At 35.2% G+C, this 22,355-nt stretch overlaps 3 protein-coding genes across 3 annotated transcripts; 1 reads left to right on the plus strand and 2 right to left on the minus strand.

Moving 5' to 3' along the window:
- Positions 1-624: 624 nt before the first annotated feature.
- LOC149503293 (carboxypeptidase B-like) lies at positions 625-4,320 on the minus strand. The gene is made up of 5 exons (XM_089738397.1): positions 4,151-4,320; positions 3,048-3,173; positions 2,635-2,731; positions 1,231-1,377; positions 625-888 (listed from the first exon to the last, which is right to left on the minus strand). Exons 1-5 carry the CDS (start codon positions 4,318-4,320, stop codon positions 625-627), a joined length of 804 nt encoding a protein of 267 aa, XP_089594523.1.
- Positions 4,321-9,093: 4,773 nt separating this feature from the next.
- Positions 9,094-15,290, plus strand: LOC114239558 (carboxypeptidase B). The gene is made up of 7 exons (XM_089738518.1): positions 9,094-9,286; positions 10,601-10,727; positions 12,064-12,224; positions 12,794-12,919; positions 13,746-13,854; positions 14,391-14,537; positions 15,009-15,290. Exons 1-7 carry the CDS (start codon positions 9,120-9,122, stop codon positions 15,288-15,290), a joined length of 1,119 nt encoding a protein of 372 aa, XP_089594644.1. The 5' UTR covers positions 9,094-9,119.
- Positions 15,291-15,996: 706 nt separating this feature from the next.
- Positions 15,997-21,450, minus strand: LOC114239559 (carboxypeptidase B-like). Its single transcript, XM_028169802.2, has 8 exons — positions 21,306-21,450; positions 20,754-20,825; positions 20,056-20,189; positions 18,927-19,087; positions 18,312-18,437; positions 17,043-17,148; positions 16,686-16,832; positions 15,997-16,236 (listed from the first exon to the last, which is right to left on the minus strand). The coding sequence occupies exons 1-8, from the start codon at positions 21,448-21,450 to the stop codon at positions 15,997-15,999; spliced, it is 1,131 nt and encodes a 376-aa protein (XP_028025603.2).
- Positions 21,451-22,355: the final 905 nt, after the last annotated feature.

Consider the following 22,355-nt stretch of genomic DNA (forward strand, 5'->3'; position numbering starts at 1 on the left):
GCCGTTCTCCAACATTTACAAATTATTTTAAACCTTATTTGAAGAGCGTTATGTCACAGCACTCAGGAAGCACCGTGAGGGAAAGTTTGTTCACCATGAGCATTACTTGTAAAAAACGAAACGAAATACATACAGTATACAAGTACATATATTCTATAAGAGAACCGGTGAGTGAGATAAGGGCCATTGAAAATTCGAACTTCTACTTTCATGATACATGAGAGCTTCGATTCAGCCCACCTGACTTGTTCGAAAATTTAGTTTGGATAGAACATGCCTGATTTTTAGACCCTAGTCTATCAAATTCTTTGTACCTGTAATTGAATTTAATTAGATAAAAAATATTATATTCTTATCAGCGGACCAACCTCCATGTGTATCCAATGATTTAACAAAACGCCTCTGTCCTTCTCTAATAAATCTCACTTCCCATACTTGAGTACTTGAAATTGAGGTGGCCACTTTGAATTAATTAATTTACGTTATTCCAGAGAAAATTGTTTTTTTTTTTATTTATATTTTACGTCTTTACAAATGATTTTTACAACGGCATGTTAAATTTCGAAATGACGTATGGGGATTTTATTGTCTTTCATTATTGATGCGCATAAAGGTTGAATTACCTCATGCGATAATTTTCTCTTGACTGTCAGTATCATCGACAAACTCCATTAAGGCCTTAATAGAGTTCCAGATCTCGTTTGAAGTTTCGTTTATTTCTTCTTTGGGAAGTCTAAATTTATGTTTTTTACTTCGTAGTTCGATGAGGTAACAATAAGGAATGCCTAATTCACCGTAACTCCAATCATTGCTTGTGCCAGCAGCTCCATACATAACGTCCTTTGAAATTCCAACTTTATACGTGTTCCCATTGAAGTCATATATACCCTGAATAGTGGAGAGATCAGGGTTTGGATGAAATTTCTCATAAAAATAGCTTATATGAATTAGCTTAGCTAAATGACTTGTCGGACAACGCCCAGTCTGTCTGTTATAACAAACACGATACTGTGTTCGCTCTTGAATGTTACACAGTATCACTTGCGTAAGCCTATTTAACCTTGTTTAAAACAATAGCTATTACACTAATCAAATAAGAAATATTGTGCCAGAAAGAAGTACTAAATCCTACTATGTTCCGAAACGCCCTACTGCTATTAAAAGTAAGTGCGAATCTCAGATGTCTCAGTAGTTAAACATAAATTAGGAAAATATAAAAAATTGTATTACCCTTGACATAGCAGTTGCTCCTTCGAGCAGACGGATGTAGTCTGGGCAAAGATCATCTTTGAAAGCAAATGGAAACATGATTACCTCTCCATAACTATGCAATGTGATGTAAACTTTAAACGTAATACCAGAATTTAACATGAAATCCTGGAAGTATTGAAAATAAGACAATTAAACTTTAAATATTGTAATGATTGGTGTCATGATCGTGAGAAACCGTACGATTCGAATGCAAAACTTGTCGACATGTTGGAGTTTGGGAAAGATCTAGTAGTGGACATCTTTTGACTGATTTTATTTATTTATTACACTTCATGTAAAATTTACATTGGCGGACTTAATGCCTAAGGCATTCTCTACCAGTCAACCAAAGGTAGTGCAGAGTAAATAGTGGTTGGTAGGTGCAGCGAAATGACTGATGACAATGAATTTTATTTTATTGCATTAGATCGGCATATGAGTATGCAGTGCATTTTGTTTTAAGTTTTTACCGGGGCCAATAGATCACTTCCGACCATTCCGACCATGGAAGTCTGGATTGTACTTTTAAACTCTTTCACTCTGAATAACTCATGACTGTTTCGCGTTCCAAACAATCCATGCGTGCTTAAAATATACCCATAGACTCCGATAGTAGCCATTCAATAGTCGATGGCCGTACGTATTGACATTTAAAACATAATAATATAATAGACGGCAAATATTATTAATTGTATCTGCCGTACAGGTGTGGTTATTACACAAATACCGAGTTAATGTAACGGGAATGATATAAAACCGGTGCACTGAAATTGATTTACGACTCAATCCTGTTTGCACTTTAATCTCTGCGTTCAACGGCTGTGACACGATTTCGGTATCAACACATTATTGCTAAATGAATCTGGATTTGTAATGACGTTCGCGTATTATTTGTGCGAAAACAAAACTCCAATATATGATATGATTGTATAAATATACGTGTTTAAATACACACAGGAAAAATAACGGAGCTAAGAACTATGAAAGATTGCTCTCCTAATGTAAACAGAAAATAACAATTACACAACTGAAGACATTACATTACAAAATACCTCGTGTACACATGTCAAGCAAAGCTATCCCGGCCTTCAAATCGCAATTTTCTTACTGTTTATACATGTGTACATCCTATAGTTTTAATGGTCTATGATAAAAAATAATCGACTTCTATACGCCCATAAGTAATCTCATAGAGCACTGACATCAATACAGCTTGTTTTGAGAAGATATCACCAAAAAGAATTTGCTAAGTTTATTTTACTAATGAATTTTCTAGTCTTCCAAATTTTAATTTTTAATTGAAATCAATCAAGATTCACAAAATAGTTTTAGTATTAGTAAGGTTTTATCGATATGTTGTGATAAATGCTTAATTAAACTCACGCGGACAGCCGATGATTCTGGTTCAGAAAATGGTTCTGGGCCTCTGTAAAAATTGTTCGTCGGATTATCAGAAGACGCTTTCTGGCCCCAGCCAATACTAGAAAAAAAATCACAGCTAATTTCAATATACATGTTTGATAGTCTATCTATGTCTAAAATAATCTATGTAATAGATCTAGAAATAGAAATATCTATTCTGCCCTTACAGATTTATTTCTCGATTTTTGTATTTGCTACAAAAGTGATTGCTGTATGAAAAGAAACGTCTGTAGGCTAATGAGCAATAAAAAGGAAAATTAGAAAGGAATAAAAAGGCCGACAGAATTGTGAAGAATTTATGTTCAATTTACATAATTAGATTTCAACATATCCCAAATATTAACTATTATGATTATTACTCTACTCAAGCATACCTAAAGTTTCTGTTAAGATCAACACCGACGCACTGGCCGCCGTGCCAAGCTCTGTTCTTTCGCCACATACGGTCCTTTGTGTGAGAATATTCGTAACCGTCGGGATTCATAACCGGGAGAATGTACCTATAATTTATTGATACAGAAAATATTTTCTTATTCAACCTTTTCTTGGGCTCTCGTATTATATAATTCTTAGGTACATTGTTTAACACCTTGGCTGGGGTAATTAAAATTATAAAACTTCATCTGGTGCGGCGGCGGGTCGAAGTGGGCCCCCAACGATATTTCCACCAGTGCGGGCAAGTCTTTTTCGACCCACCAGCACTAGGGTATATTAAAAAGCTATAGCTTTGCGTAAACGTACTGCATATCCGGTCATCGTTCTCGCCGAACCCGTCGCTTGCGACGAAGGGCTCGACGAGTAAATTAATTCTCAGACACAGCCGTGTCCGATCCGGTGGTAGATTCTGCAAAGCACGACTCTTGATAAGGTTCGTGTTAGCAACGTCGTCAGGTTTGAGCCCCGTGAGCTCACCTACTAGTTAAATTGACACTGAAATAGCCTCTCAAGGCTATCAGCTTAGGTAGTAAAAAAAAAAGTAGTACTGCATATAATTTATAGTATATGGTTGTTGGTGACGAACTCTCATAAGCCCTTGAAATAATCGGTTTCCATCAGCGAGAGGGACATAGCTTTCTTCGTGAAACACCAGCTGAAATTACAGCGCCGGGCCGATATGAGCCTGCTCCGCAGTGAAGGTGATAAAGGCTTCTTATCTTCAAAATATTTCATGAATACACATTTATAATTCGTTAGAAATAATTAGAATTTATATGTTCAATTTGAAAAATCTAATTTTGAAATGAATGTTTTTTTTTAGACAGTTTATACCATTGTACAAAGATGACGTTACAGTTCTATTTAGCAGAAAAGGCGATGCAATTCAAAAATTATTTTAGAAATTCCTTAAAAATCTTAAAATAGCCCGACGGCTAGACTGGTCCGACCTATGTTCTAGACTACTACACTAGTGTACAAAATTATGGATTACACTAAAAATCATGCCAATCATGGAAATTCGGAAAATGTTTAGTCTTACCAGTCTTTATTAGTGATACATTCAGGCATATCATTGAAATTCCTAGTGATATAGTCGGCTATGTAGGTAGCCACAGCAGGCGCGATCCATTCACGAGCGTGGATGCCGGCGTCCAGCCACACACTTGCATTGTTGGCGTTACTATTCGATATCTTGAGTAACTGCAACATTACAGCATTACCTCAAGACCTCATGAATGTTTTCGTCAATGAATTGAGCAAAAAAAAAAATTATTACATAAAAAAACTTCAACAAGGCACGCTATTTAAAGTAAATGCGATGCCTAAAATATATCTTTGGTAATTAGAGGATTTAGTGCACTCCATTACAGACAAAAAATATCGAATAATAATACATTACTTTAAAATTACACTATAATTTAATGGATTACCAAAAGGCCAAAATATACACTACAGTTTAATAGATTACTTAAAATAAACAAGAGATGTGGTTTTTTTTTCGATAGACATATAAGTTGACACTATACTCAGGATTAATATGCTGAAAATAAAATTTGAAATCAAATTGAAATAGTTTATTGAGTGTCATTTTTTTGGGTAATTATGATCGATTAAACTAATCCATACTTTAGCAACTACCATATTACCTTTTTATTAGTATTCTTTTGAATACTAATGCTAATCATGCATATTAATAAAGACACGTTCTAATTATTAAATATAAATTCACCTTTAAATCTCTACCCTCCAATGATTTCCCGATGACAAATGAAGTACAAATAGATGGAAAGTCAAACTCTAGGTCATCGATAAACGAATGTATTACATCCAAACGATGGTAGTTGGTCCAATCCATGCGAAGACGGAGCCCATTTTCTTCATCTATAAAGATGATTTGAACGTTATTAATTGCTTCTAAAAACGTGGAAATCAGAGGTTTGCTTCGAAAATGAGTCGAAATACGACTTGGAATTCAAGACTTCTTATCATTTCCAAGTAAAAAACAAATAAATCGCATGTTCACTAGTGATAGAAAAAAGAAACACTTTATGGAATTATTTGAATTATATATTAATTATATGCCCTGAGGCATGAATCTGGACGAGAAACTACACTGTGTGTGCTATCACTTTATCTGCATTTTGGCATAGTCAACATACAATATTATAAATACTCTAACCTCATCTTTCTTTTTTTTGGGTTGGAAGGAATGCAGTTGCTAGACCAATTGCGATCTTACCAAGACAAAAAAACTAATCAGAATGGCTGAGAAAACATTTTCTAACAACTGCCAGAGCACTCTCAAAGGTGGCAGGTCTCAGAGGTTCAAGTGTCTCGAGCAACCCCGCAAATGCATCTGCGATAAAATCTGAACCGCTATCCACTGTGAATACAGTAAAAGCTCGTTATTCGCGTTTTCTTTACTCGAGTTTTCATTATTGGCGGATTAAAAAAATGCGCCCCTATTCCTATATTCGCGGCTAAAGATTTCTTTATTCGCGGATGTAATATATAGGTATCCTAACCGAATATCCTTCGTAAACGCGCTTTTCCATATCCACGGTTTCTGTATTCGCGGCCTGTTTATGGAAAATATACTACGCGAATGAGGAACTTTTACTGTATATGCAGCACCCAAAACCATGCCTTGGGTCCGCCAGCGAATAGTAATTTAGAAATAAACGGGAGTTCACCTTTTTTAATGTCTTCATGTATCTTGACTAGAGCAGATAGTTTTCTGAATGTTGATCTTTCTGTTGTTTTGTTGTAGTCTTTAAAAGTGAATGTCTGAATTATATTGTTTGAGTTGGCTTGGTTGTTTTCATTCTCCATTTTATGATCGAAAATAATTTGATTTATGTTTAGTATCAATAACAGCTATGTTTGAATTTTTGCTTAGTATTTTCGCTGCATTTTAATTATGTGTTGACAATAGCGGAGAATAAAACGAATTTATGAAAATTTGTACTTTGTTAGATCTGGACCATAGTTCTTATGAAGTTACCCAAATTTATGTATTATTATTCATTTTCATCAAAACAGATTTTGTTAGTTCAAATATTAAAATAAGTGTTCATTGTAATTTTGTATTTTCATCAAAAAGTACTATTGCTTTGCTTGTTGCATTTTGATTAATTTGTTCATTTACTTGAACTATTGAAAGCTACTGACAAATAATTGCATTTTACTGACATTATCGCAAATTGAAGTGTGAATTGATTTCTGACAAATTGATCTATTATCTACGACTATCATATATCGACTATTACAGCAACATTAAACTATTGACTCCCATACGGAATGTTACTAGTGCAGAAGTAAGGATAACCAAACACCACACTCGACCAACAAGGATATCAAGACATTTTTACAATTAAGTACAATGATAAAATTTCACAAATTAAAAGAACTGTTTACCTCGATTGTGGAAGCCACAAAAAGTCATAACAGCTCCAATACTCATGTCTACTACGGCAGTATTACCTAAAAAGCTATATCAATCCCAGAAAACTCAGTATACATATACTACAAAAAGTCTGAAACTCTTCAAAGACATTTTGTACTGTCTCTCTGGTATTTAATTTTTAAATTGCCTATTGTAGCTTAGATACCGTCTGTAATACCATATGGAGCTGAGCATTCTCGAATACGAGCAGTAGGGATGAGCAATTAATCAAGGCTGGCCGGAGAATCGCAAACTTCTCCGCCATTGTGTCCTGTTCCTTAGAGTACATATGTGCAATAATGCTGATACTATTTGGTAAGAAGCTGTGATTAATAATACCGGCACCAAGCAGTGACCAGTTTTAGGGATAAATTTTCGTCTGGGGCGTTATATAACTTATGTAGGTTCTGAACCAAGGTGTAAACATGATGACCGCTTATCAAGTTTATTTACTTTAACAATTTTGCGTAAATTGAAAAAAACCACTAAACAAATGACTGAATTTTAAAATAAAATCCCATATCTTTACAATAAAATTCGTTTGAATTTAGAATTTCTTGCCAACCTTAGATAAATTGCGTTAAAATAGCCACAGTTGTTAGATTTCGTAGGCACTAAATAAATCCATTCTTTTCGGATGATATTCCTATATTGAGCACATATTTTAATTAATTAAAAAATATAGTTCGAAGTGTATGAAGGTCGCAATAAATTCAACTAACGAGTGACAAGTTCCCCCGAAGAGGGGTCACAATTAAAAAGATAAACGCGTATAAAGACCAAGGCGAGGTGACACTTGGGTGGCGAGGGCGCCTCGTGGTTCGGGGACCACTCCCTGGTTAGCAGCGGGCTACCGACACATCCGTCGAGCCTTACTAATTGTTCTATTCTCGATTTATTTCTCAAATTCTTTCCCTCGAACCCGCAAATTTATTTTGGGTTTTCGTAATAATTTCTAAAGAATTAGTTTGGTTTTTATGTTTATTTTGGCTATTGTAACTAATTGCGAATAAAATATTAACTTTACGTATTAGGATCCATGGAATATTTGATGAATTTAAATGAAAAGAATAAGGATGTTCTCGATTCGGACTTTAAATTCTACTTTACCTTATTTAGACTTAGTAGATTGATCAAAACACCCAAAGGTAATGTTATGAGTTTCTGATTGCCTTATCTAGCCATGTTTAACGCAAAATGTCATGATTGTTTTTATCGTTTAATGCTGAAAAAACTACAAATTTCATACGTATTTAAAATTTTACAGGCTAGCGAATGTTGTTTCGAGAAAAGTTAGTACTTAATCTCATTAGAGGGGAGTGCATGGCGAGACAAGAGCGACCGTCGAGGCGTTTACTGAAAATATCTGATTACATGTAATTATCGAGCGCTCCTGCCTCTTAGCGCAGGCGGACTTATTGAAACCGGTACCGAGGATAAGGATTCGAAATTGAAAATTTAATTAAAGCTGTTCTTGAATGTTCGATTTGAAATTCAATTTGTTTGTATGAATAATATATAGTAATACTAACAATAATAATAGCACGTGATCCAGATTTGGCTTTTTGTTTTTTTTTAAACAATGTATTTTGGAAATGCTCAATTTAAACTACTGGTGGTAGGACCTCTTGTGAGTCCGCGCGGGTGGGTACCACCGCCCTGCCTGTTTCTGCCGTGAAGCAGTAATGCGTTTCGGTTTGAAGGGTGGGGCAGCCACTGAGATCTTAGAACTTATATCTCAAGGTGGGTGGCGCATTTACGTTGCAGATGTCTATGGGCTCCAGTAACCACTTAACACCAGGTGGGCTGTGAGATAGTTCACCGAACTAAGCAACCAAAAAAAAAAATTTTTTTGTGTAAAGAATATTTGGCGGCATTTTGAGTGACTGGATGTTATTAATAGAAATTTAAACAAAATTACGCAAAAAAAATGTACATATCAAATTAGGCGTTAGGCTGTACAACAGTTAGATAGGCCTTAAGTTGTAAAGATGTTTTAAATTTAGTTTGAACTTTATTAAATTGATTAATGATAAAAAAACAAGAATGAGGTTTTATTACATAACTGAATACAATAATGACTGATAATCCAATGTCTGTAAACTGTCAAAGATTATGTAGATATCCAATTAAATTTTGGAAAGTACCAATAAATTTTTGTTATTAATGTGAAATTCCAGTCGGTAACTAACCAAAGTGGCACGTAAGGACGCGAGATTTCAAATATGGGAGGTAAAATGCTTAAAAGAAGGTCAAAGGATATTTGTAAAGAGCTTAGACACCAAGGGCGGTATGTTTAAAATTTTAGCTTGAATTTTCTGAGTTTTTTTTCAGTATTTAGTGTCTTTTTTAAGTTTTAGACTTTTGTGACTCTTATCGCATTTTATTATAGTTCGTGTATAAGAAAAGCTAAATTTAAAATCAAATTCTTCTATACTTGTTCTTATCTTATCTTCTTTACTAAATTATTCTATAGTTATTTCTATATTATAATATGGCCTCTAAAATGAGTCATTATTTCACATTTTCAGCTATCAACGTATGCAAAGAACGTCACAGTGCAATGGACGTGATAGTGGAGGGTACCCGTACAATGCAAGTAGAAAAACTACTAAGAGAAAGAGACATATCCTTCGACGTGGTGACGAATGATATTACGTCACTAGTGGGTCCGCCTCGTCGTGTCCGAAGTCCTGTGTTGTCACCGCGTATGCGTTCACCAATTAGTGGGTTTTTTAACTGTTATTATTTTTATATTAAGTTTTTAATGTGAATCGGTTTACATCTTATTTTCGTTCTTTTTTAATCTGCATAAGCAACATTTTACTAGATTTAGATATGTTCACATTTACGACATACCCTTGAGATACGGCGATTTTTAATTTAAGAGACACCTTTTTCAGTGGGACAAAAGAGATTTGTTTTTTAGTCAACGCATATGTATATAATCATATGTAAATTACTTTTCTCGAATTTACTTTTACTGGTGGTAGGTATAAGTCAGTACGGGTATGTTCCACCACTCTGCCTATTTATGCCGTGAAGCAGTAATGATTTCCGGTTTGAAGGGTAGGGCAGCCGTTGTACTGTAAAAACTAAGGCCTTAGAACTCATGTCTCGAGGTGGATGGCGGCATTTACGTCGTAGGTGTCTACGGGCTTCGGTAACCATTTAACACCAGGTGGGCCACGAGCTCGTCTACCCATCTAAGCAAAAAAAAACTACAAACTGCTGTTTTATTTTTAACGAAGTCGTTTTTGACCACGTAATGTTAAATAATCGAAGCGCTGTAAAATATGAAATAATAATTTAAAACAAACAATAGTTTAAAAAAAACAAGAAATACGCGTTTATAGAAAATACAACTAAAAAATAGAAAAAAAAATTTTATTGTAAAAAAAGGATGTGTGCTTTTCAGGATATTATTACAATAACCCTTCTACTCATATCTGTTCATAAAATATTTATAACTACTGATACCAGCCACCCCCCGCTTTTTTTTACAATAAAATCATTTTTTTTACACTATTTTTAATTCAAATTTATTAAAATTTATTTTCTATTTTATGTTGGAATTTCTATAAAACCTTTTTTTTTTCAAAAATTTCATCTGAATCGGTCAGTAAGTTATCCGAAAAATAGGTGATCGGCGCGCCTGGTAGTTTCCATTTTTGGTCTTGACGCAGACACTCCGGGTTTCAGGCAAAAAATCGCTAATCCTGATTATCCTTGTAAGGATAGTGGATCAAAATATTAAATTAACATCGGTCCTTAATGCCAAATCTCGAGTTAATCCGACGTTTTGAAGGGGGTCAAAATCATGTTCAAAGGTCCCGTTGCATACTAACTAACATACGTCTGAAGCTAATAAAAGCGTGTTAAAAAGCGAAATTGAGCCTCTAAACTAGTTTTAAATGTCCACGACTCGAGAAAACCGAAGAAAACACTATTGTATATTATTTTTAAGGCGAACTTAAGCGATATTTAATCTTAATTCAGTTTATTAAATAAAATAAGTAAGCTCTTAATAAATTTCAGAAAAAGTCTCGACTGGAAAGATTTTTACCCTTTGAATGTTATTTACGATTTCCTCGATGCATTAGAGCGCCAATACCCGTCGATTTGCACGGTAACCGTTATTGGCAATACAGTGGAAGGCAGGGATGTCAAGGTTAGATACTAGATACTTTAAATTTGAATATAGTACGCTCGACGTTAGAAGCACACCGTCGATTCACGTTTTTGCGAAATTATTTTTCCCCTGGATTCGTTTTTTTATTTTTTTATTCCTTAAATGGGTGGACGAGCTCACAGCCCACCTGATGTTAAGTGGTTACTGGAGCCCATAGACATCTACAACGTAAATGCGCCACCCACCTTGAGATATAAGTTCTAAGGTCTCAAGTATAGTTACAGCGGCTGCCCTACCCTTCAAACCGAAGCGCATTACTGCTTCACGGCAGAAATAGGCAGGGTGGTGGTACCTACCCGTGCGAACTCACAAGAGCTCCTACCACCAGTAATTACGCAAATTATAATTTTTCGGGTTTGATTTTTATTACACGATGTTATTCCTTCACCGTGGAAGTCAATCGTGAACATTTGTTGAATACGTATTTTATTAGAAAAATTGCTACCCGCCTGCGGGATTCGAACACCGGTGCATCGCTTCAACACGAATGCCTCGGACGGCTTATCCTTTAGTCCACGACGACTTCAAACTTTGTTTGTAGGTCTTAATTTTCATTTTCACAATTTATAGAACCAGACGTGCCCAGCGGTTTCTATAGAATGTGTAATTTGTTCAGCCGCTTCTGTCAGTCTTTAGTCAACAAAGTACAACGTAATATTACGAACCAACAAACACACAGCCATATTTGTTATAGCAGACATACTTAACGTTGCGTGATTCATTTCATTACCATCAAAGAAAGTATCCTACATTTTAATTCTAGCTGAACTTTCACATATACTTTATTTAATCTTGTTTTAAACATATTCAAAGAAATATTTGTAATGTATTAGGAGCAACTATAAATTGCAAAGTTGATATAAAGGTTGTCCGACATTGTGTCTATGTCGAAAAATAAATTGTATATCCAAAAGCGATTGTAAAACATTATGCTGTTTGAAATATAATTATATTTTTATCAACGAAATTAATCGGAAACATGATCACACCGTATCATGCAGATTAATAATTATTAAAACCGCTTTACCTCTCTTTAAATCACAATGCATAACTGCTTTGCGATAGAAATCTTCATCATAAAATTACGTGCGTATTCACAAAACGCTCCACCACGAAGAATTACGCAAAATTTGGATAGTTTCATTTTTACTAACACTATTTATTTGTTGCGAAAATTGTTTGTACGTTACTGTACAAATGTATTTACTTAAAAAAATTGATACTTGTCATTAGGATCTGGCGTCTCCAGCTTCGATTGAACTGCAAATAATATTAAATACACCACTATTGAAACCATGTTTGATTAATGTTCTAGATGTTGAAAATTTCAAATAGCAACGCCAGAAATACAGCTGTTTGGCTGGACGGGACAATACACGCTAGAGAGTGGATCAGTACGTCAGTCGTAACGTACATAGCCGATCATATCGCTAGAAGTTTTAATACGCTACCTGATTATATCACTAATAAGGACTGGTGAGTGTCTTATATCCTTTTTTTAAAGACTGTCGAAACGACCCTTTGTGCCTCTGAAGAAACACAAGTTACAGCGCTTTGGAAAAATCGGGTATCGCAAGTGTACGTAATGTCAATGAAGCGTTTTCAGAACTTTACTCTGTAGTTTACTCTAATTCGATGGCGGGTGGTGGGATGCTAATGATTACAGGATGAACTTAAATAATTCTCCAGACCACTCTCTAAAGAATATGCGGTACAGAACTAGATTGGTCTAATAGAATCATCACGCGTATGCAGTATGTCGATTTAGCAGCAAATTTGTCACTGGGCTTGTAGCAAAGACTCACAGTTTTAAAAACAATATTTGTTATTCGGATATTTTTTTTAACCCGCCACTTATTTCGTAAGTACCATGGTTGATTTGGATCTATAAAAATTTTTTGTTGGTCACGTCATAGCAGCTTAGGCTTACAGTTGTTGGATTTTTATTTTCTTATATGGCCCTATCTGTTCGGCACTTTGCCAATTTAAAAGGGGAGTCTTTAAAATATGTTGTTTTATGTTTTATATGTGCTTGATTTTTGTAGGTTTTTCGTTCCTGTGGTAAATCCGGACGGCTACTATCATACGCATACGGTCGATCGAATGTGGCGAAAGAATAGAGCTCGATTTGGAAATACCATTACTGGTGTTGATTTGAATAGAAATTTCGGGTTAGTTTACAAAAATGATACTATTATAGTATTTTAAAATGCATAATTATCCGAATAATTGCATCTGCTATTTGGTTGTGTAGAGTGAAAGCCAAAAGAATATAAAAATAAAATACATATTTTTAAATAAAAACCTATTTTTGTGTCTTAAAATGTCTCTTTTACTTTCCATCTATGATTTGGCTTCTCTATCTGATTTTTTGAAGTGTTCTAAAAAATACATATTTTATTCGCATAAATGGTATAACGACTTAGGGATTGAACCATAGTTATTGAGCTAACAATAGCACTCATGTCAGATACCCTTAAATGTAGTGCATCCAGAAATACTGTATAGTTCGTATCGTATCGCTTACGTATTTATGGATGATGCATTGGCATTGCTGAAGTCCATGGGCGACGGTAACCACTCACCGCCGGGTGGGCCGTGTGCTCGTCTGCCTACAAGAGCAATAAAAAAATGCACTACATAAATCTGAGAAAAACCTTAAGAGATGTTTAATTATTTTCACCTTTGCTAAAAAGTAAACAAACTTTACTTGAGAAGTATTGCTAGTTAGCCGATGTTATGTGTCCACAGTGACTGTCATGATGATGTAACAATCGTTATCGTATTCTTCTGATGCTGTGACGTTGTGATGGATGGTGAGTCCGTAAGTTGCGGTAGTACCGTGCGACCTATTTGCAATGTCACTTCAATGCAATTGCGACTTCGACCTGTCCATTTGAGCTCGTCTACATCAATAACCATAATATGGATTTTAAATTTATTTGAAATTCATATATATTTAGTTGCCCACTTAACAGCGTTCTTATTGTTTCATAGACTAAACTGGGGTAGGAATGGTAATACAGAATGTGCCTCGGGAGATCCGAACCATTTAAACTATCGCGGAACTGAAGCTTTTTCTGAACCAGAAACGGCAGCTATTAAGGTAATAGAATCCAACGAATTTAATGGACGTCTTTGTATGTTCTTTATGCGTTCTTAAGCTATCTGTATGTTTGTGAAACTTGATAAAGTTGTAGCCACTTTAGGAAAGACTTCTGAGGTAACATCAATACATGGTGGTGCGCGTGTAGTTCCAATAAATGGGTGTCCTATCATTTTACTGGTAGTTGAGCATCTTATTGTACTCTAAGCCCTCACAAGTGTGAACTATTATTTCCATCACTTTATTAGCTTCATCTCTAACAACACTATGACTTATGAAATTTTATTGTTTCTTCTGACCATAGCATTATTTTTGTTGGTTCAGTACTGTGAAGAATATTTTTTCTAAGCTGGTTATTTTTGGGTAACAGCGGTGTTTGTGTCATAAAAATTAGATACTATATGTTGAAAAGTTCATCATAATATCAACATCGAATTACTTCAGGACTAATTATAGGAGTGTAATGTGGTTTAATGAAAAAATATTTGAATGTTTGAAAAATATTTTTCTTTATTAATTTTTTTCTTTGTTTACAGGACATCATTTTGTATTCGGGGGTACCTTTCAAAATATTTCTAACATTTCACGCATACAGTGAACTAATATCATTTCCATGGTGCTATACCTCGGATCCTTGTCCGGATTACGTTAATTTATTGGAAGGAGGTACCGCCATGGCTAAGGTAACAATTGAATCATCTTATTAATTCACCCGCACAGAAAATTTACAAAAAAAAACCTGTTAAGAATCACCAAGATTAGTAGCGTTCTAGATAGGTGCGCTAGCAATACTATTTTGTATAATGACGTCGTAGTTCAAGAACACGAAAGAAAATCTATAACCAACACCCGTGTAAAAAGGCAGCAATTAGTTTTTTATACATGCATTGAAGTTGGTTTATCTCGCTATCTTTTTCGCGTGTCTAATGTTAAGAGGGGTCGTCATAACTTCATAGGTTCCCTTTTCTGCTCGTTCCTTGTCAACTAGCACCTCCAGCCGAGTTGGAATACTTTAAATTAAGCATACAAAATGTATCTGAACACATTATTACATTTATTAGTCTTCTTCGACCTTTTAAATTGTATGCATTATAAATTGGAGATTGGAGATTATGTTATAATATTAAATTTCTGGTTTCATTGATTTGTTTTAGGCTATTTATGAGACGAGCGGCCGAATGTACAAAGTCGGTAATTTTAAAGATATCATGTACTACGCAAGTGGTACAAGCATAGATTGGAGCTACGGAACTGCTCGCATACCATTTACGTACCTAATCGAATTGAGAAGTAAAAAGGATAGATTTTTACTACCCAAAGAAGAAATTCAAGATTGCTGTAAAGAGGTGCTGAACGGGGTCAAGGCATTAGCCGAGTTCGTCGACAAAAAGAAATGTCGCAATTGCAATGTTCATTTCAAAAAGAATCCACAGTGATAAGGAAATGTGTGAAAATAGTATTTTGTTCAGAATAATAGAAAACTATAAAACTTGATTATTTATTTTCAAAATCGATACAATTTTACAGATTACAATAACAATGATATCCAATTAATTATAATAATATTTTAATTATAATAATTTCATGTATTACTGAAATTCGTTAGTAGGAAAGCAAAATTGGGGCTGATTTAAGTTTCTAAATACGAAAAAGAAAATCGGGCGATTGGTAAGGTACTCGTATGTATTGTACTTTTAATAGCCACTCACAAAAATCTGTCCTGATCTTTATGGGCATAAGGAAGTTATCAGGTCAGTTAAATGCTTGAACTCAAAAGTCATAAAATATATTTGTTGAATGTCAAAAGATGCTGTCTTTACATCGGGTTGCAAAATTAGCCACAGGCCTTTTGTTTTTCATATTCATGTGGCTATGAATAATATGTTATTTTAATTAAACTTCAGGTATATTTGTTCTGTATCTTATAGCCTAATTCGAGCTGGCTATTAAATTAGGAAGATATTTACTAGAATCTTTTTATGGCTGTTGGTAAACTAACCAGCTTGGGACCCATTAGATTTCTCTTCACGAGTACTGTTCGCAAAGGATGCGCTTTTAATCCTTAAACAGTTTAATCGAGAAACTATATTTTATCAGCCCTTATATTCGCGAACTCCGACTGACATAAATCAATAAGCTTTGTTAATTTCGATCAATAAATTCCATCAAACTTTTGACGGCGCTAAGAATTTCCTTGCAAGTCTCCATAATTTGGTCTTTGGGTAGTTTGAATCGGTATTTTTTGCTCCTCAATTCAATCATGTACGAATATGGGATCTTTGCAATCGCGTAACTCCAGTCTGTACTAGTGCCGCATGCATAGTATGTCATGTCCTTTGTGCTCCCTACTTTGTAAGTCACACCGCTGCTTTCAAATATTGCCTGTAATCAAGTTGTTACTACACTACTTAGTCGTGATTCTATTTCATCATAGTTATGCACGGCTATACAACTCTAACCCCTTTAAGCAGCTGCCATTTCTCAATCGCCCTTCCACCAATATTCCCTGTAATAATCTACCCACGAATTCTTCAATTCTAAGGGATTTTTATACTAATGGGAAGCATTCGGGCTTTCCAGTCTGAGGGTTTGGGCAGCCATTGTATAAATTGATCTTTAAATCTTGCATTCTGAGGTAGATATTGGCATCTATGGTGTTTTGTCTATGAGCTTCAGTAAGCCGTATAAGGAGACTTCGTCAATCTACAATAAGCCTTCTTTGATTTGATGCACATTAAAAAGTAAGATTCGTTTTTGTTTCACAGTTCTAACGGGAATAGACGAAGTTAATTGACCATACGATTTTATTTTTCTTACGTGAACTTATGTACCCTTGCCATTACTGCGCCGCCTTCTAATAATTTCAAGTAGTCCGGACACGGTTCTCTTTTGTACCCCCATGGAAATATAATCAGTTCATAATAACTATGAAACGATAGGAATGCTTTAAATATAACTGTGGATCCCAAGATTGTATCCTGAAAAAAAAGTAGATATATCCAGATTGATTTCTGTTTACTGTGATATAAATAAGATGAATTCTTTATTTTAGGTTTTGCCTTTGACGCCATTCGTTTCATTTGGAATGGAATTGTGTTGGGTTATTTTTTTATAGAGAGTCATCTAGCGGAGTTCTTATCTTATATAGCCAAATCTTATATAAATATTACTATAATCTCAATACATACTCTTACTGCTATCGCTTCAGGTTCAGAGAATGGCATTGGTCCTCTATAAAATACACTGCTTGGCTCCTCTGAAGAACCTTCGTCACCGTTGTTACCCCAACCGCAGCTGAAATGTATTTCAGAAGTTTTTAGTACAATTTAAAGTTCACGAAGCGCTCGTAATACCGATATTCATTTCATTTCTTCATTCACATACATTTCAATTAATTTTAAATTTAATAACGAATATGAGATATGTTATACTGCTATGGATGGATATAAGCTTAAATAGCGGCATATGGTATATCCAAGTCATATAATATCTACGTACCCTCTTCAAACTGGGTGTACTGTAGAAGAAAAGGAGGCATTCCTAGATGACCTTACGAATAGTATTCCATTTAGTGAGACAAAAATTATCTGTAGTGATCTTAATAGACTTGTAGAGAAACAAAATCCAAATTCCAATTATAAAAATGTACACGAATGTTTCAGCTATGGCCATAAAATAAAGAGTTTGGATGTAAAATCAAGCAAATATATAAAGAAAAAACATTTTACTAAATTCAAATAAAGGGCAAGAATAATATGAATTACTTTTAAACAAAGAGTTTCCAAGTGAAAATCTACCATCACTCCAATCTATACTAATATTATAAAGAGGAAAGATTTGTTTGTTTGTTTGTTTCGAATAGGCTCCGAAACTACTAGACCGATTTGAAAAAATCTTTTTCATTAGAAGCCGACATTGTCCCTGATGAACATAGGCTACTTTTTTTTTATTTTTTTTTATTTTTTTTTTTTGGTTTCATGTGTGTTTTAATGTTTCCGAAGCGAAGCGAGGGCGGGTCGCTAGTTATGAATAAAATGCGGAGGGACGATGACTACGCCGTTTGTCGGGTACTGTATCTGCCCAAAAACGGCGCTTCAGGATAGAAATTATTAGCTCAGATGAATTAAGAGTGCCAACCCTGCCTAAAGTGAGATAAGATAAAGAAAGATAGATAGTATATTCAACTCACAACCACTGAAGGTTATTTTGAAATCTTGTTTGAAGAAGGATATAACGCTCAATAAGCACTATGAAGGGAAGTTCATTCCAGAGCCAAATGACTCATACGAATAATGATACGTTGAGGACCAAAGCACCCGTTTAGGTACTTGGGTGAACTTTACCCCGGCCATGGGCGGTGCAACGATAAAACAAGGTCATGTCTGAAAAATTCCTTAGGGCACTTCTTTTTGAACATACAGCACCAAGCTCAAGCAAGGAAATACATAGTAATTCACCTAAAATTTCGATTTAAATCAACACCAACGCGCTCTCCGTCATGTTTCGCTCGGTTTTTCCTCCACATTCGGTCATGCGTATGGGTATATTCATAGCCATCTGGATTTAATATGGGTACAATATGCCTGGAAGCGAAACAAAATCATCTCAACATATTTGTTTGTAAAAGACAGCTTTTAATTCAGTAATGGCAACCGAATGCGAAATATAAAGCCATTTTATAAGTTATTATATACATTTGAACTAGATTTGCCCCGCGGTGCCACTGGGGTTAAATCTGTAATTCATAAATTCAGACATTATGCATGCATCGACGATTACCCTATAATAACAGCTATCAGATATCTGTCGATTTGTAGCTCCGTTCATAATATAAATATATAGTGTTATAATATAGTAATTCGATAAACATAATATAGTAATTCATAATATATGTAGTAACAGTTTATATAGTTCATAATAACAAAGTCATACGTATAAATACACAAGGTAACACAAATCGAATTCAGCCGTGTTCTGTGATACATATCCTATTATTTTTTTTAATTTTTTTATTAGAGCTGATACATTTCCTAATAAAAATCAATGACCCTATTTCTAGTTGGAGTACAAACCAATCCTTATTAGTAACAGAAGTAGGTAGACTGTGAAAGTTTCTTGCAATGTAATCAGCTATGTAAGTTACAACTGCCGTGCTTATCCATTCTCGAGAGTGTATCGACGCGTCGAGCCATATAGCTGAGTTACGGGCATCGCTGTTCGATATCTTTAGCATCTGGAAAAAAGTTTTAACAATAAAATGAATTGTAATTTACTATCAAAGAATTACTAAGAATCGTCTAGTAGTTTGAAAAATATTTCTCAACCTTAATAGCACTATCGGCACTGAAATAAGAGATCAATATTTAATTACTATTTTTTATTGCTTAGATAGTTGGACGAGCTCACGGCCCAGCTGGTGTTGAGTGGTTACCGGAGCCCATAGATATCCACAACGTAAATGCCGCCACACGCCTTATTGTATTGTATATTGTTTTGGAATATGGCTATGTCAGCCTTCGAACCAATCGCTTGATTTCTCAATGGCAGAAATAGGTAGATTTGTGCTATCCATCGTACCGGCTTACAATGCGTCCCATGAATAAATTTTGTAAAAATACTATTTTAAGAAAACTAATTTTTGGTTCAGCTTTCTCCAGTCCCGGGGAAATCATATATTCTTATTTGAATGACCGTGTACACGTAACTTTTATCTATTGAAAGTGATTTTTTTTTATTGCCTTTGTAGGCAGACGAGCATACGGCCCACCTGATGGTGAGTGGTTACCGTCGCCCATGGATTTAAGCAATGCCAAGGGCAGACCCAAGCCGCTACCTACCGCTAAACTTCGACTCAATTTCATAAGTCGTGTGACTGTGTCGGCTCGAATTACTGTCAACACCAGTTGGATGCGTTCTTCTGCTCATCTGCTGCTTTAAGTGCTACCACATTAATAACGAGTTTCATAGCAGAAATGTTAGAACAAGAATTACTTTCAGAAAACATACGAGATGCAGAGTCTTCTACTACGGCCTCCTGAATTGGGAATGGTCGTTCACGAATATCGACAATATCGAGGGCAAAGCAAGTCCGCTGTCGCACCCTGACTCGATCATTGCCCAAACACAATTTTGGCGTGAACGGTGTTCTGGATAACCGAATTTCGGCTGTACTGTTTAAAATAAAATTATCTGATAACAAACCTTAATATCGCGTCCCTCGACCGATTGCCCAATGACAGAGACAGTGCAAATGGCCGGGTAATCCCTCTCCAATTCATCTATAAACGCGTAAATCACGTTCAGTCTGTGGTATTTCTTCCAATTCATTAATTTTACTGAAAACTTATACTGATTTATTTGGAGCTTTCATTGCAATCAACGTGTTATAAGTTAGGTTACGGTTTAAGCACATTGCTTTATGCAAGTATAATGCATTTCAATATAATACGTTAATATATTGGTTCATTCAAGTTTATGAGCTGAAGATTAGTTTAATATTATAATTAATTCTTTAAATAAATTAATTAATAAATAAATAAATTCTAAAGGAACGAACAGTTTTCATGAAATAAATTATTGCGAAAATTAAATTGTTGAAAAAATTCAATGTTCCAACTTCCAACAAATAGATTCAGCGAAGCACTGCTCTTGCTAGGGCCAGTGTTAGCAACACTCCCGGCTTAAGCCCCGTGAGCTCACATACACGTCAAGGAGAAGCTGAAATAGCCTCTCAAGGCTATCAGCATAGGTAGGATAAAAAAAAACATGCACAAATGCAATCTAGACTAGTGTGGACTTTGTAGTTCATTAGCTAACGGTCAATAATCGCCACATGGCAGCACTACAAAGGTGATGGATATAGAAAAATAAAAAGATTGGTGACAAATTGTCAGGTCTACCTTTTCTTTTCTTTGGTTTATTCGTTGGAACAATTTGTTTTAATCCTCTTGGTATAACTGTGCCTGGTTTTGCTGTAAGCGAAAAGATGTCGGCAACTTTGTAATTAGCATTGCTATTATTAGTCTATTTTGGTAGGAAATGAGCGGAATCTGATTGTAAGCCATGGTGAACAAATTAGATTGCTTATTTGTTGACATATATGTTCACTTGGATTGTTGTAAATTACTGATTCCTTGGGACTCTAAAACGATATTTTAGAATCAAGATATGAGGCCGGAGTCTCTTTAACATAAACATGAAAAATCTGAAGCAAGTATAGACCGAATGGTATCTATATCTGAACTCACAATCCACGTTTGATTAGCCGTGTTCCTTTATCGTGAAAGTCATTCGTGATATGTGGGTATATAGGTATGTACCAGAAGATTTAAACCCCGATGTATTCCCATCTCTGAATACGAATATATTGGGCCGATTACCAACTAAGCCTGAACTAACCTAACTGGGCTAAAGTGCCTAATTGTTATCTATCCAAGAGTAATATTCCTTACTTTTCTTTCCGAACTTAGTTTGAGTACCGTTTTCAGTCCATATAGTGGAATTGGATTCCAAATCTTCATCGTGTTCGGAAATAGCGTTGGTCTTTCGCAAAACTTTTGATAATTTTGTAGCACTCGTCGTTGAGATTGTATTCATTGTTGAGGATGTTAGTCGATTGTGTTTAAGGATTAGTTTTTTTATTCAACACTAGACTAGAATGTAGTTAAATTCAGGTATTCTACGAGAATTTTGATTGCATTGAAAAATGACAAGTGTAATTTTATAATTGAATAAAAACTAAGTGATTACGTTCTCTTTGGTTGATTATTTGGTGGTTGTCAATTTTTCGACATTAGAGTCAAAAAGTTTATATACATTTTTTTTACTTTTTTAACATTTTATATTGATCTCGTATTCACGGGTTCCTTGATTATAAATATCCAGAATCGGTTCTGTTGTATGAACAAATCATTACTTTATTTTGGTTCGTTCCTGTAACATAGAGTATTTAATTCATTTCCTCCTGAACCATGTAGGTAATAAAGTCTGCGAGAAATGCCTGTTAACATTGCCCAATTACGTAAATTCAGAAACGTCCAACATCAGTGACATTTAGTAGTGAACGAATTCGACTTTTGGATTAGAAAACCGCCGACTGGAAAACTCCGCGAACGTTCGTTCTCGCCACAGTGCGGTCTGCCAATCACACGAGCGACGCAGCTATGTCGGGACATATAATCGGTATTCTGCTTATTCTAAAACAAATGCAAATAAAAAGTAAAAAAAAAACGGTTGTCTGTAAAGTCGGCTTAATGACAATAGTTGAACGTGACAACGTCATAAGAAATGACTGATGGAATGGTTTCATTTTTCATTCATGTCGAACGCTGCCGAACGCGGAGGCCGATTGTGCCTCTTTGTCGCTCGTTGCGCGCTCTCGCTTGCACTTCAAGCCTTAAATGGAACGCCTCAAGGTAACGCCGCATGAATCATGTTTTTTCGTGCGTGCAGCCGGCTCCATCAAATTATAAGACGTTGTCACGTCAAAAAACTTTTTCTGA

This window comes from Bombyx mandarina, chromosome 03 (assembly GCF_030267445.1).
Source record: "Bombyx mandarina strain Sakado chromosome 03, ASM3026744v2".
Classification (NCBI taxonomy): Eukaryota; Metazoa; Arthropoda; class Insecta; order Lepidoptera; family Bombycidae; genus Bombyx; species Bombyx mandarina.

Bases quoted from the DNA above. Each gene is read 5' to 3' on its own strand.
- LOC114239558 (XM_089738518.1), top strand. From the start codon at position 9,120: ATGGACGTGATAGTGGAGGGTACCCGTACAATGCAAGTAGAAAAACTA. The intron at 12,225-12,793 runs GTGAGTGTCTTA...TGATTTTTGTAG, and splicing joins TATATCACTAATAAGGACTG to GTTTTTCGTTCCTGTGGTAA. The intron at 14,538-15,008 runs GTAACAATTGAA...GATTTGTTTTAG, and splicing joins GAGGTACCGCCATGGCTAAG to GCTATTTATGAGACGAGCGG.
- LOC114239559 (XM_028169802.2), bottom strand. From the start codon at position 21,450: ATGAATACAATCTCAACGACGAGTGCTACAAAATTATCAAAAGTTTTG. The intron at 20,826-21,305 runs GTAAGGAATATT...TTTCGCTTACAG, and splicing joins AACTAAGTTCGGAAAGAAAA to CAAAACCAGGCACAGTTATA. The intron at 16,237-16,685 runs GTACATAAGTTC...ACTTGATTACAG, and splicing joins GCGGCGCAGTAATGGCAAGG to GCAATATTTGAAAGCAGCGG.
- LOC149503293 (XM_089738397.1), bottom strand. From the start codon at position 4,320: ATGTTGCAGTTACTCAAGATATCGAATAGTAACGCCAACAATGCAAGT. The intron at 3,174-4,150 runs GTAAGACTAAAC...AATAAATTATAG, and splicing joins TGTATCACTAATAAAGACTG to GTACATTCTCCCGGTTATGA. The intron at 1,378-2,634 runs GTGAGTTTAATT...CAATACTTCCAG, and splicing joins CAGAATCATCGGCTGTCCGC to GATTTCATGTTAAATTCTGG.